At 37.7% G+C, this 15,822-nt stretch overlaps 1 protein-coding gene across 1 annotated transcript in view; it reads left to right on the plus strand.

Annotated features, from left to right (window-relative positions):
• The first annotated feature begins 9,562 nt into the window (after positions 1–9,562).
• The window catches only part of LOC143028005 (uncharacterized), a 28,725-nt gene continuing 22,465 nt past the window's right edge, over positions 9,563–15,822 (plus strand). Inside the window, exons 1-2 of the mRNA XM_076189647.1 lie at positions 9,563–9,704; positions 11,241–11,369. Of these exons, the coding sequence (XP_076045762.1) occupies positions 9,563–9,704; positions 11,241–11,369 (271 nt within the window). The remainder of the gene's footprint in view (positions 9,705–11,240; positions 11,370–15,822) is intronic.

Below are 15,822 nucleotides of genomic sequence, written 5' to 3' on the forward strand. Positions count from 1 at the left end.
GTGACTCACAACATGAGTCCTCCAAGGGTAAATCATGTGTAACTAATCTTCTATCTTTTTACACTAATATCTTCAAGGCGTCAGATAACAATAATAGTTACGATGCTCTTTAATTTGACTTTAGCGAAACGTTCGACAAACTAGCCAACCATAGATTACTAAAGTCAAAGCCCATGCCATAAGAGGAAAAGTGTTTGAATGGATTAAAAAGAGATTTGATCAGTGACAGAAAACTGGGTCACCATAAATGGTGTAAAATTCATATGGGGAATGTTTCTAGTGTAGTTCAACAGCACTCGGTTTTGGGCCCCATATTGTCCATTATGTATAAAAATTACTTGGACAATGTGATTGATAGTGATGTTAAGTTTGTGGACGACACTTAAATAGGACAGCTTATTAGGTCGGGAGAATAAGCCGAGACTCTGCAGGATGATCTTAACAAATTGTTCACATGGTCAGTGAAATGACAAATAGACTCCAGTATCTCAAACTACAACGTATTAAACGTAGATTCACACAACCCAAAAAGCAGGTATAGCTTAGATGACGCTTTTTTCTTTACAGAAAACCGAGTACGATAGATACCTGGGAGTTCTAGTAAGTCCTGACCTTAAATCCAAGAAACAGTGCATAAGCTCATTGATAATTAGGTTTCATTGTTAGGACGGTTACGAATAAAAGTGTCGAGGTAATTATCAAGCTTCGTCGTTAGTCAGACCCATCCTTGACTATATGGTACAGTTTTGTTCTCTGTCCTATAGAATGGATATCAATTCACTAAAATCAGTACGGAGGAGAATGACCAGAATGATAAATGGTCTCAGAAATTTACCTTACGAGGACAGGCTTAAGCACTTTAACTTACCCTGGAGAGACGTAGTGTGCGAGGTGATCTAATAAAGGTGTTCAAGTGGATCAAAGGTTTTAACAAGAGTGACGTAAAGGTCATCATATTAAGACAACAGGGCAGGACTCGCAGCAATGAACTTAGATTATATAATTTTAGATTTAAGAAGGAAATAGGCAAGAATGGTTTACCAATAGAATGGTCAACGAATGAAATAGACTTTGTAACCATGTAGTAAGCGTTGAAAATATCGGTTGTTTTAAGAAAAGGTTAAACAACTTTACGGATGGTGATGAGAGATAGTAATGGACATGGAACTGCCTAGTGTAGGCCTCATGGTCTCTTGCAGTCTCCTTCATTCTTATGTTTTTATGTACCTTGTATCAATAACCTTGTACATGGTACCTCTTTCCTTCCGCTGTCTCTTATTTCCTCTTGCTCTTTTTCTATGTATCTTGCATTCTATTCAGGTCATGAAGTTCATTATGGTCTTCTCACTCTAAGACAGGACATTCCGTGGTGGAAAGAGTCCTCATTACCTAAAAATACCTGACTAGGTATTTGTTGTACGTGGGTGGTTGTAATTAAATGTCGAATGCCAGTATAGTTGGACGTTGCTATATATATATATATATATATATATATATATATATATATATATATATATATATATATATATATATATATATTATATATATATATATATATATATATATATATATATATATAATGTAATTATTGAAGGTTTTCAACGGGATTGAGGCGCGTGTGTTCTCCACGCCAAGGTCTCACGTTCCTTGTATAAAAGTACGATAGACAAGTATTGTATTTCGGACTTTCATTAAATCCCATTAACCTTCCTGACGCTTAGCCCTACACCCACACGGATACACTTATCTTCATCGTCTCCTCTACTTTATCCTCCTCTTTTTCTCTTTTTTCTTTTTCTTCTTCCTCTATTTCCTCTTCTACCTATTCTCTCTATTCCTCGTCATCTTCCTCGTTCTCTTTCTCTTCCTCCCTGTCTTTTTCTTCTTCCTTTTCCTTTTCTTTTCCTCCTTCTCTTCCTCTCTCACTTCCTCTTCCTTTTCTTCGGTTCTTCCTCTTCCTCTTTTTTATCCTCTTACTCTTTCTCTTTCTCCTTTTCCTCTTCCCCCTCCCCTACTTATTCCCTCTCAACTTCTTCAATCTTTCTTTTCTTCTTCCTTTTTTGTCTGCTCTTCCTCTTCCTCGACATATTTTTGGTCTTCCTATTCTTTTCCTATTCCCCTTTTCTTCCCATTCCTTCTCTTTTTCCTCATCCTCTTCTTCTCCTCTTGCTTCCTCCTTTTGCCTTATGCTTTCTTCTTCTGTTTCTTCTTTCTTCGGTTTCTTCTTTCTTTGGTTTCTTCTTTTACTGTTTCTTCTTTCTTCAGTTTCTTCTTTTTTCTGTTTCTTCTTTCTTTGGTTTCCTCTTTCTTCGGTTTCTTCTTTCCTCGGTTTCTTTTTCTTCTTTTGTCTTCTGTCTTCTTTCCTCTGTCTTGTTTCTCCTGTCTTCTTTCTTTTGTCTTCTGTCTTTATTCTGTCTTCTTCTGCCTTGTTTTTTTTGTTTTCTTTTTCTTTCCTCTCTTTTCGTTTTCTTGTTTTCCTTCCTTCTTGCTCTTTCTTCTTTCTTGTTTTTTCTTCCTTGTGTCTTCTTCCTTCTTTTTTCTTTATTCATCTCCATTCTTCTTCATTTTTCTTCATTCTATTTCTTGTCTCTTGTTCCCTCTTTATCCTTCTTCCTTCTTCTTCCTTCATCTTCTTTCTTCTCCTTTCTTCTTCTTTCTTTTTTCCTCTCCACCCCTCTTTTTCTTCCTTCTCATACTCTTTTTTTCTCCTCTTCCTCTTCCTACTCCTCCTCCACGTATCTTTCTCCTCTCTGCATATATCCGCCTATATTCTCCGATTGTATTCAAACAATGATTACAATCGAGAAACTAAATTGCTTTCGGGAGACCCGACTAGCCATGGGAAGGTATGGGGTAGTAACTATCACAGAGTGTGACCTTCTTCTGCCAAATAAAATGGCCTGTTAGCCAGAAAGAAATGCAGAAAAAGTGCGCAAAAGACTCAAGCTAAACATGAATTTGCTTTACGTTGGGCGAAGGGAGTTTCTTTTAAAGTACAGTAAATATTTTTGTTTAATCCCAAAAGAAATGTATGTATTAAAAAGGAAAAATCAGCCGAAGTGAAAATATTTAATCACTTAAGGATGGGATCTTATCCTAGATTTAATAAAATGAACTTTCTTTGCTTAAAACAAAACAAATAAAGACAGTCATTGTAAGCGCAGTAGGACAGATAAATAGTTTGGTCATTTTCTTCTAAGAACACTGTTTCCCACCAACACCGACAAGAAGCGTAAGTGATGCGAAGATTGTTCCTCTAGGTAGCGCAACCCGAAGACAAGCTCATGACGTCATGTCGCGTCTCGAGTCGAAATGCGGCTCTGCATCAAAATCCTGATATTCAAAGTCAAGGTTCAACGGTATAGATCAATGCTGCATTTCGGGTGTGTTACTGTGGAAAGATACGGCATTTTGATACGTGATACGGCGTATCCCAAGAAATATATTGGTAATGTAAATAAAGTTTATCATCCCCTGTCATTTTTATTATTGTGCTTTCCTATGTTAAAGAGTTCGAATGTTAGTTTTCAGTGCCCTTCCTCTGTCAAACGATATGCTAAGGTACTCGCATCTCCCTTCGATTAATATTCTTATGCTAAATGTCTTCTTTTTCTCCATCTTCATGACTCCATTTCCTCGGATTGATATAATTCCCGAGTATACAAGCGCTGGTTAGCGGGGGCAAAGTACTAAATACTTAGTGTTGCGAGGATATTATGGAATTTATTTAATTAAATTTTTAGCAAAAACGTTAATCGGCAACTGTCACCAACAATGTTGCATCCCCATTACTCTCGATTAGGGAGAATAAGTAAATAAATGGACAAATGAATAGAAAAATGAATACAAAAAACTACTTGATAAATAGATATATGAATAAATGAAATAAACAAACAAATAAGTAAATGAATGACGAATGAATAGACACCACTTAAAATAAACGTGTTTTCTGCAAATTAAAGTTTCCGTCAAATGAGGTGGTCGCTATATGGGGACTCTGCAAAACAAGGTGGCTTGTAACCATGTTTTCCGCTCAAAGAGGAATCCGCTGAGGTTTCCACTAAAGGAGTTTTCCGGTATATAAGGATTCCATAATGATAGAACTTTGTCAAAATTGCATAAATGATGTTTCCTCTATATAGCCATTCCGCTATATGATGTTTCCTCTATACGAGTATAGCCCTCCTGTTAAATTGAGATAATTGTTCAAAGGTATACTATCTCCTATTCTTAGAAAAACAAAGGAACTTACATCAGGAGACTCTTAGCAGCCGAAGCCGTCACCTTCACCCCAGGGGAGTCTCCGGCATCCATTCTGAATCGAAGTAGAATTTTTGTATTTATAAGTTGAGATTACGTCCAAAGTGATACAAAGTTGGAACTAGATGCACTTTTATCTTATCAGTTTATATCAGTATTCGAGTTATCTCTGATAAGGGATCAGACGTCTCTAGGAGAGAGTTCCTTCTCACGAAGGAAGTGGATTGAAAACCACAGACTTGGTCGAAGTCCTTGGTCAAATTAACTCACCTATTGTAACCCTAGAACCAAATTAACTTGACCCTTACTCTTGTCTTAATCCTCGTTGGCTACGTCTTCATTGCAAGCAAGATTAGGTGCACAAGAATGAGAGAAAGATGCACTAGGAATTGTGTCAGCCTATCCATGAGAGCTCGGATAGCCTGGGTAAGTGGCAACCACCGGTAGCTCTTCAGCCGTATTTCGGTCGAGGAATGACTTTTGTGACTCACAGTTACACAAAGGAGAGCCTCTCTCCGTCAGTAGATAAAGCCAATTCATATGCATATGTTTATGCATGCAGTAGGTGCTCATGCCTCCATGTGTTTGTGCACGAGTGCTTGCGTATGTCTCCTCTCTCTCTCTCTCTCTCTCTCTCTCTCTCTCTCTCTCTCTCTCTCTCTCTCCTCTCTCCCTCTCTCTCCTCTCTCCCTCTCTCTCCATCTCCTCCTTCTCTCTCCCCCCTCTCTCTTTCTCTCTCTCTCTCTCTCTCTCTCTCTCTCTCTCTCTCTCTCTCTCTCTCTCTCTCTCTCTCTCTCTCTCTCTCTCTCTCTCTCTCCTCTCTCTCCTCTCTCTCTTTTTCTCTCTCCTCCTCTCTCTCCCTCTCTCTCTCTCTCCTCCTCCTCTCTCTCCCTCTCTCTCTCTCTCTCTCTCTCTCTCTCTCTCTCTCTCTCTCTCTCTCTCTCTCTCTCTCTCACTCATATATATATAATATATATATAATATATATATATCTCTATCTCTCTATATCTCGCTATCTCTATCTCTATCTCTATCTCTCTATCTCTATCTCTCTCTATCTCTACCTCTCTCTATCTCTATCTCTACCTCTCTCTATCTCTCTCTATATCTCTCTATCTCTATCTCTACCTCTATCTCTCTCTACCTCTATCTCTATCTCTCTCTCTCTCTATATATATATATATATATATCTATCTATCTATCTATATATCTCTATCTCTATCTCTCTCTTGTTTGTGTGTATGTGCATGCGTAGGTGTCTATATATCTGTATATCTTTTTGCCTGGCACATCTACATGCATTTTGTGTCGCCAGTGCTGGGAGTACTCGGTAAAGGAAAGCTTTGCGATGAACGCTGACCAGAACTCGAGATACCGGATACCAGTAATTATGTTCAGCGTCACCGCCATTTTGAACGGACCGGTTTCACAGTTGCCGTTTCAAACCCGGATCCTAACATCTGGAATGGTAACACAAACTTCATTTCAACGTCGTGCAACAACTCGGAAGAGGAACCACTCTGATAAAAAAAATATAAACAAAACTTTTAGATCTTATATCAATTAGTCTTATCACAGATGGAATCCACTCAATAGTCCGAGTGTTTAAATGTACTATTGTCGTTATCTTTAATTAGATTTGGGCTATGTCGAAACTCTGAGTTCTACAGTATATGTAGACAAATTAACCGCTTAGCGCCCGATGATAAAGATGACACTGAACATCAATGGAATTATGACTGGTAGTTTGTTACCAAGCCTTTGATATTTGAGATCACAATGGATTAAATCCTAAAACACGATTGTTATTTTATCGATGAAATCTATACAATACTCATACGATTTACTAATCAATTTGAATTACATTGATGGAGCTTTATCATGTCTTACCTCGGATTAATTTCGAATTGTTTGAAAATGTACTTATTTTTATGTTGATCTACTTCCGCAGTTTTGAATTTGTTGGGTTAGATGATACCCCACTTATTCTGGGATTCTGAACTACATAGTGACTTAATTTTGGCTTGGCAGGAATTATTCTCCAGTTATGATACTGAACAGGCCTCCTGTCTCTATTTTTTTATCATAATTCACATTTTTATGAGCATGCATTCCACCAAAAATTTTAATCCAGTGGTTGCAGATTTTTTCTTTAATAAAACTTTGTCAAGTCAAAAAGTTAAGATAGAAAAGAATAGACGATAATTTGGCCTTGTTTACTTCAACCACGTCTTGATTTATACAGACGTCAACAAATATAACATGACCTTAAAGCAACAACAAATTACAAAATAACAAATATTAATTTCAAACGAAGAGCATTTATACATACATATATAACGAACATGAGCACCTCAAGAGTGATCCTTGAGGAACTCCGCTCGTAACATCTCCCCAGGCGTAAACTTTGCCCTCCACAAGCAAGCAATGTTTATGATCATTCAAGTAGTTTATAATTTAGCTCAAATTTCTTCTAATTTCCAATGGTGCAAGCTTCATCAGTAGTCTCTTCCAAGGAAATGCATTTAAGGTTTTCTGAAAGGCTAATTATGTCACATCTACCCTGTTATCATCATAAACTGAGGCAACCTTACTATACATTTAAGATAGTTAAGTTGTCCAATAGTACATGCCCCTGAGTTGAGTTGGCTGTTTAATGTGACACTCCTTTTCTTTATGTGATATTTGATACCATACTTTTCCAACTGTTTCAAGAATGTTTGTAACATTAAGACAAAATAAAAATAAGGTTTGCTATTTTCATAACAGCTACATTTTGCTCTTCTTAGATGTCAGAGTAATGTTGGCTAATTTCCATTAATCAAGAATATATCTCCAGTTCATATTAGATTCTTGGGCATTTTCTGAAGGAATGATGATTTCAATTTCAGATATGTACATGTATAAATGTAAAAACATTGTCACACACACACACACACACACATGGATAGGTACAAAAGTATATATTGGTGTGCACGCACGCTCACAGACAGGCACACACACACACACACACACACACACACACACACACACACACACACACACACACACACACACACACACACACACACACACACACACACACACACACACACAGCAAAACGCACGTCCGTTCACACGACTCATGGCGCAGTGGCTAGAGTTCCCGGCCGCCACTACAGCGATCCGGGTTTGAATCCCGCCCAGAACTAAAATAATTTCAGTATCGCTGCGCTGCGAGTCGTCACTCCAACTCTCGTGGGCAGGGAGTTGTGTGTGTGTGTGTGTGTGTGTGTGTGTGTGTGTGTGTGTGTGTGTGTGTGTGTGTGTGTGTGTGTGTGTGTGTGTGTGTGTGTGCGCGTGTAAGGTACAAAATTACCCATAGATCGGTCATATATGAGCTCTGAGTTCTATTCCTGGAAAGAAATAGCTGATCATAAGTCCAACACGTGATCCAAGACCATGGTGAAGGGTGAATCACGTGCGCAAACAAGTTGATGGCTTAGAATTAAAGTGAATTGTAGTTGATAAATGTAAATCTGTTCACTGGGACTCATTTAGTGCTGAATAAATACTTTCCCGCGTTACATACTAGCAATTGTACTATCGTGGGGGAGGTGGGTTGAACGCAAAATTTCGTATATGTGTAACTTGAGCATACACATATTAGAAAGTTCCGCTCAACTTATATCTCTCTCGATAGTGCAAGAGGCTAAGTCACTGTCACATGTTTCGTGTTAGCGGGGGTTCGACTCGTTAGCTTGACCACGTATCAGTTTCTAGGTGTGTGCCACCTCGAGTTCCTCGAAGTTGATGGTTTAGAATTAAAGTGAATTGAGGTTGAAAAATGTAAATGTGTTCACTGGGACACATTCAGTATTGTACATACACACCCACCCACCCACACCCACAACCACACCCACACCCACACCCACACCCACACCCACACCCACACCCACACCCACAACCACACCCACACCCACACCCACACACACACACACACACACACACACACATCTATATATATATATATATATATATATATATATATATATATATATATATATATATATATAATTGTGCGTGTGTGTATGTGAAAAAATATATATACATTTATGTATATATATACGTGTACACAGTCACAGGTCCACACATACACAAGAAAAAGGAAAACAAATACACTGAAAAAGAAGAAATTAGAAAATAAGAAAAAATGTACAAGAGAAGACTTAGGAAAATTTGAAGAAAAAAAAATTAGAAAAATTATAGAAAAAAAAAAGAGAATGAAACTAGAAAAAGAAGCAATGAAGTATAGAAAGGAAGAAATAAGAGAAAACAGAAAAGAGAGGAAAATAAAACGAAAAAAGAAATAAAAAAAATAAAAAATCAGGATGAAAAAAAGGAGAAAAGAGTGAACGAAAACAAGTAAAAATAGATAAAATTAAGAAAAAAAATTATTTATTAGAAAAAAATAAGATAATGAAGAAAAAGAGGCACAAGGAAATGAAAAAGAAAAAAGAAAAGTTCACAAGGTAATTAGAACAGAGGAGAAAAAAAACGTAGAGTTGAATAAGAAGACGTAGAAGACTGAAAAAATGATAACGGCTAACAAAAAAAAGTAGATGATGATGATGAATTCAAAGAAAGCTAAGATGAAATTACAAAGAAAGTGATGACAGAGACTAGGACGAATATGAGGAATACGTAGATAAACATGGTGACAAGTATAGCGAAGTGCATAGGGATAAATATGGGAAAGAGTATGAGGAATATGAGGGCGAATATGAGAACGAGTGTTAAGACGAATATGAGGACGAACGTGGGGAAGAAGATAGGAACAAATGTGAGGACGAATATGCGGACGAGTATGAGGACAACTTTGAGGACGAGTTTGAAACCGATCTTGAAGACGAATATTAGGACGAATATGAGGAAAAACGTAGATAAACATGAGGACAAATGTGGGACGAATGTAGGGCGAATATGAGGACGATAACGAATATGAGGACGATTATGAGGACGAATACGATGATAAAGACAAGGACAAGAACGAATGCATAAATATCAGGACGAAGATAAGGATGAACATGAATATATAGATAAATATGAGACGAGGACGAAGACGAAGACAAAGAAAAATACGAAGACACAAAACACGAGGACAAAGACGAAGAAGAACAAAGAAGGCAAACCTGAAGACCCAAAGAAGGCCCAAAAGGACGCAGAGGTAACGAAACTATCTATCGTCTGCAGGAGAACGAGACGAAGCGACCACGAAACCTTGTTCTCCCCTTTGGCCGGAGACGCAAACGACCTGGAAACCATGGACTGGAAAACAACAGTCAGAACATTTGTGTACGTAATCGTCTTCACATATTACCAAATCAGCCAGGTCATCTGGGGTCACAACAGGTCTGGACGCGCTGGCCGTGTAGGGGCGTGTCTTCATAAGCTTGAAGTGTCCAGTATGTAAGAAGGATACAATATGCTCAAATCCTGTGATATGACAGATTCACAACTTTTCCTCTTTTTATTTTTCTTTCTTCATGAGTGCATGTAGACGTGTTAATTGAGCCAGGGATAGTGTGACTTGTGTTCTTTAATTCTTATGGATGAAAACAACAGAGCTATAAGCGCAATAAGAGAACGTAGGATTAAGCATGCACGACCAAATTTTCAATCTACATTCCTTCTCTCTCCCTCTCTCTCTTTCTGTGTATATGTGTATATATATATACATACATATATATAATTATATATAACTTTTTTGTCTTCTGTTTTATATATTTTTTCTCTACCCTTTGCCACTCTTACTTTTACTCTCACTCTCATATTCTCTTCTATTCATTCTTGCTGGAAATGATAATTCATGTGCATAACCACAGAACTTGTGATTATATATGCTCGAGAAAATTTACTCAAAATTTAACTGCCATTTCTATAAGTATACACATGTCTATACACGTTTGTGTAAATGTTTGCATGTCTCTGTATATGTGTATATGGATGTGAATGTGTATGTGTAGATTTGTGTGTGTGTGTGTGTGTGTGTGTGTGTGTGTGTGTGTGTGTGTGTGTGTGTGTGTGTGTGTGTGTGTGTGTGTGTGTGTGTGTGTGTGTGTTGTATGAATTCTTCTTCGATTGGTTTTTATTACACCGACAAAATCAAAATCAAATAAATGCGAAATATTCACTTAGGAAGAACTATCCAGTACCATTATTGTTTTCTCTACTTAAATATTTCGAGAAGAACTCTTTCTTGAGATTTTCTCTTTTGTCAGGTATTTAGACTCTCGAAAAAAGTATTTCTACACACTTGACTCGAAATTGGTACGTTTCTTTTCCTTTATTTCCTGAAGTAACTATTTGCAAGGAATTTCCTTAATTTTTATTTGTTTCGTTGTCATAGAATTAGTATGTTCATCTTTCCCTGTTTCCCGAAATAACCATTTGGAAAGAAAAAATCCTCATTTTTCATTTGTTTCATATTTTCTAGAAAACTGTGTAATTTGTGAATAGAATGACATACCCTTATGTTTTTTATTTTATTTTATAATATATTTATAATATGTTTCTTATTTTTATTTAATTTTTGATACACATTTTGATAAAAAGAAATATGAGATGTAGTTTTACACTGGCCAGTGGGACTCCTGTTTTGTTTTCGCCAATATTCATATATACATTACTTTTACACCTGTCTTAGGAAATAATGATCTATTTACATTATTTTTTTGTGCGATAATTATCTTCAATTTTCCAGAGACACAGAATGACAACTCGTTCCAATATTCTGTAATACTGGTGCAAATCGTCTCAAAGCAAGAACAATACAACATTTGCGTTAATGAGCTGTTACAGATATCACATTTCCTGGTGGAGCCGATCATCTTTCTATTTCGGTTTCAACAAAGGACTAATAGCTTTGTCAGCTCTCTCTCTCTCAAAAAAAAAAAAAAAACTCTTCGTCTTTTTTAATCTTCGACTTCTCACTGTGCAAGAACAGAACATTCCACAACTTGACAACGACGATGCTGACGATGATCATGGTGATAAAGATGATGGTGGTGGTGATAATGATGATGATGGTACCGGTGATGGTGTCTGCACTCCAAGCCAGTCACTTAAAGGTAATATTGCTTTTTTTCTTCTTTCTTTCTATTCTTTTCTCTGAAGTCTCTCAGACTTTTCCCCCCCCAACACCTTCCTCCTCTAGTTCTTCACCACCTCCTCCGTTTAATCTTCTTCCTCCTTCTCTTCCTTTTTCAACCTTTTCCTCCTCTGCGTCCTCATAAACCTTCCTTTTCTTTCCCTCGTCTTCCTCTTCCTCCTCCTAATACTTCTCCTCCTTCTCCCTCTTCTTTCTCCTCCACCTTCTTCTTCCTACTCCTTTTCTCGTTCTCCTTCTCCTCCTCCTCTCCTATTCTTCTAACTCCTCCACTTCTCCCTCTTCCTCCTCCTCCTCCTCCTCTTCCTCCTCCTCCTCCTCCTCTTCCTCCTCCTACTTCTCCTCTTCTCTTCTTCCTCCTCCTCTACTTCCTCTTTCTCCTTTTCTTCCTTATCTTCCTACTGTTTATTCTCCTCCTCTTGCTTCCCCCTCCTTCTCTTCTCCCACTTCAATATCATTCTTCCTCTCCTCTTCCTCCTCTTCCTCCCCATCCACCTCCACGTCCTCCCATCAGCCCGAACATAGCTCCGGCGTTTTAGTAAGCCTTGGAAGGTCGTCGGAATCCTTGAAGATTCTCGTGGTTAACGAAGTATCTTGTCCTCCATGTCCTTCCCCAACCTCCCTCCTTCCCTCCTTTCCTCCACCATCCTCCCTCCCTCCTCCCTCTTTCCTCCCTCCTACTTCCCTCCATCTTCCCTCTTCTAGCCTCTTCACTCCTTCCCTCCCTTCCTCCTCCCTCCTTCTTCTCTCCTTCTTCCTTCCATTCTCCCTCTTCTAGCTTCCTCACTCCTTCCCTCCCTCCCTCTAATATCCTCCCTCCCTCCCCCTCTTCCATTCTTCCTACTTCAATCCAATTTTCCCTCCTCTAGCTTCCTCACTCATTTTCTTCTTCCCTCCAATATCCTCACTCCCTCATCCCTCTTTCCTCCCTCCTCACTTTCATCCTCCCTCTTCTAGTCCCCTCACTCCTTCCCTCCCTCCCTCCAATATCCTCCCTTCCTCCTCCCTCCTTCTTCCCTCCTCCTTCCTTCCTTCCACCCTCCCTCTTCTATCCTCCTCACTCTCCCTACTCCATTTTCCTTCACTTTCCTGTCTTCTTCTCCACTAACTCTTCCTCTCCTTTCACCTTATGAAGGTCCTCAAATATGTTCATCTCGCGAATTTCAAGACATAAAGAAATACAATGGAAGAGTATACCAGCATGGGAACTGATGGTTCATCGTTATGCCATTTTTTTTTTTTTTTTTTTTAATTTACCAAGACGAGAACTAAAAAAATAAGATAAAGACATATAACGTGTTCAACCTGTGGATTCGTTATATCGTCGTTGTTGTCTATAGGCGACATTATTCCGGAAAGTTTGTTCGTGTTACTATATAACTGGTTTCTAGTTCTCGATCTCTCAAAATTACATGCATAACAGAAGACCCTATCCACCATTATTTGACGGGTGGTCTTATGAAGACAAACACCCAATCTCCACTCATCTCGCCCCATTTCAAAACCAATTTGTTATCCTTTTTATCTTAGTAATTGTATATTAATGGGTATCCCTGTCCCCGGGGCGCCACCTGGCAGAAGCAATGCAGCAAAGCACAGCACCTACATTGCTGGACACGGCAGCTGAAGACGTTTTACCCCCCCAGCTTCATTACGTGGTGATTATCCCCTCCCCTGTACTCGCTCAATTATAATTATTATTTTTTCTCGTATGCAAATGTCCGCATTCCGCCAAGCTATTCAATCTAACGAAAGATTTTTTATATATATATAAATGTTCGTTCAAGTTGAAGTGAAGATAGTCGGGTACTTTTTTAATAACCTCCGTCCTCTAATGTTCTATGGGCTACGTCCTCCACATGTTATTTTTTGAAAATGTCGGTCTGTCTAATACCAGACCATAGACCATCCCACAGCTATATCTAGGAAGATTTTTTTTCTATTAGGGTGGGACCATTTCTGTCAGTGGCTGATAGTATGATAAATAGGGGATAAGGGGGTGGATGACGGTTCTTCTTTGATAATGTTGTTCTGTCTGATACCAAACGATGGATCCTCCCACAGTTATATCTAGGAAGATTTTATTGATTGATTGATTTATTTTATTTTTTGCTTAATTATTTATTTATTCTATTATATATATATATATATATATATATATATATATTATATATATATATATGTATATATATATTGTATTCTATTAGGGTGGGATCATTTCTGTCAGCGGCTGATAGTGTAATAAATAGGGGAGAAGCTACTAGATGACTACTCTCCTTCCATGAAAATATGGAGGAGTTATAGTCGAAATTAGTGAACAGAAACCCTGGGTCGAAGATGGAAAAACTGAAGTTTTTATTGGAGTGTGGGTAGGGAGGAGGTGGGAAGGCTCTTAATTGAACATAGTGGACCAAGAGGGAATGGAATGTGGAAAGAGACGAAAGAATAGGAATCATGAACGTCACTCTAAAAGAAAAGGAAATGTACTTTAGTTTGAGTTTCTATTAGTCTAGGTAAAAGTGCACGCATACGCACATACACACGTACACACATATACACGCACATGCACGCACACACAGACACGCACACACGTACACATACACATACTACGCACACAACTACATGTAACTACACACACACACACACACACACACACACACACACACACACACACACACACACACACACACACACACACACACACACACACACACACACACTCGATGGCGCAGTGGTAGCGTTCACGGCCGCCACTACAGTGGTCCGGGTTCAATTCCCGCCCAGGGCTGAAATAATTTCTACATCACTGCACTGCGAATCGTTACTACAACTATGAGCTCTCTTCCGGAAGGGTAATAGCAGTCGATCACGAGTGCAACACGTGATCCAAGGCCATGGTGAATCACACATACATACACGCACTAACACATGCACAACTACACACACGCAAACACACACGTAAATATACATACACATATACACACATACACACGTAAACATACACACACATACACACACACACACACACACACACACACACACACACACACACACACACACATGTATACACGTTTGCACACGGCGACGAAGGAGAGAGAGACATACCTGATTATTTTCAGTATACATGCATATGATTTAGACTCGTTTATCCACTTGTGCACTGACGAAACTAATGCAAAATATGCTTATGAACTTCCCAAAATATGGTCTCCTAAAAGCATAAAGACAGTCGTTTATTTATTCCAAGTGCATAAAGATAGTCATTTGTCGATTTCCAGAATATAAACAGTGTTGGATCCAGTCGTGACGTCATGTCGTCCATCTTTCAGGTCAAACAGAAAATTGGTTGACCGTTCTCTTGTTTATTTGCTATACAAAAGGTCTGGAGAATAATCACTTATGAGGAAGACAAGAATTCAGTAATCTCAGTTCGTTATAATTGTATAATATATATATATATCTATAGATATATATATATATATATAATATATATATATATATATATATATATATATATATATATAATATATTATCAGAATATTAAAAAGTCACTAGTAATGTCGACAGATGCATTAAGTTATAGTTTTTTATCTCATTCATCTTGCCATAAGTTTGTTTGCAATCATCATATTTTTGGGGATAATCACAATACCTAATTTGAAGTACAATTTTCCGTAATTTCTTTATTTTCTAGTTAATATATGAATTCCACCACAACCTGAACTTAGCTTTACCTGATGAATATCTACTTTATGATCCGCTCCCCACCCCTCGGCTGAGTAAGATTGGTTGGTGACCGAGATGATAAACATAGAAATTAAATGAGGTTTTTAAAGGTAGTTTGAATGTAATTGGCAGTTGTGGATAAGTCGTGGTACATACATTGTGTACCAAGACTATGTACTTGATAAAGCTGTAACAAGTGAAATATCGTCCTCATAAAGGCTCCGTGCATATATATATATATATATATATATATATATATATATGTATATATATATATATATGTGTGTGTGTGTACATATATATATATATATATATATATATATATATTGATATGTGTGTTTATACATATATATATATATATGTATTATATATATATATATATATACATATATATATATACATATATATATATATATGTACATATATATATATATATGTGTACATATATATATATATATATATATATATATTATATATATATATATATGTTACAGTAAGAACACGTACCTAGGGATTACGCGTAATCCCTGAATGTTTATTCAGTGAATACGCGCAATCCCCGTTTCACTAACCTAACCTAACCTAACCTAAGGTTAGTGAAACGGGGATTACGCGTATTCACTGAATAAACATTCAGGGATTACGCGTAATCCCTAGGTACGTGTTCTTACTGTAACATATATGTACAT

Source organism: Oratosquilla oratoria, chromosome 9 (genome assembly GCF_046742065.1).
Source record: "Oratosquilla oratoria isolate Oo_2021 chromosome 9, ASM4674206v1, whole genome shotgun sequence".
NCBI lineage: Eukaryota > Metazoa > Arthropoda > Malacostraca > Stomatopoda > Squillidae > Oratosquilla > Oratosquilla oratoria.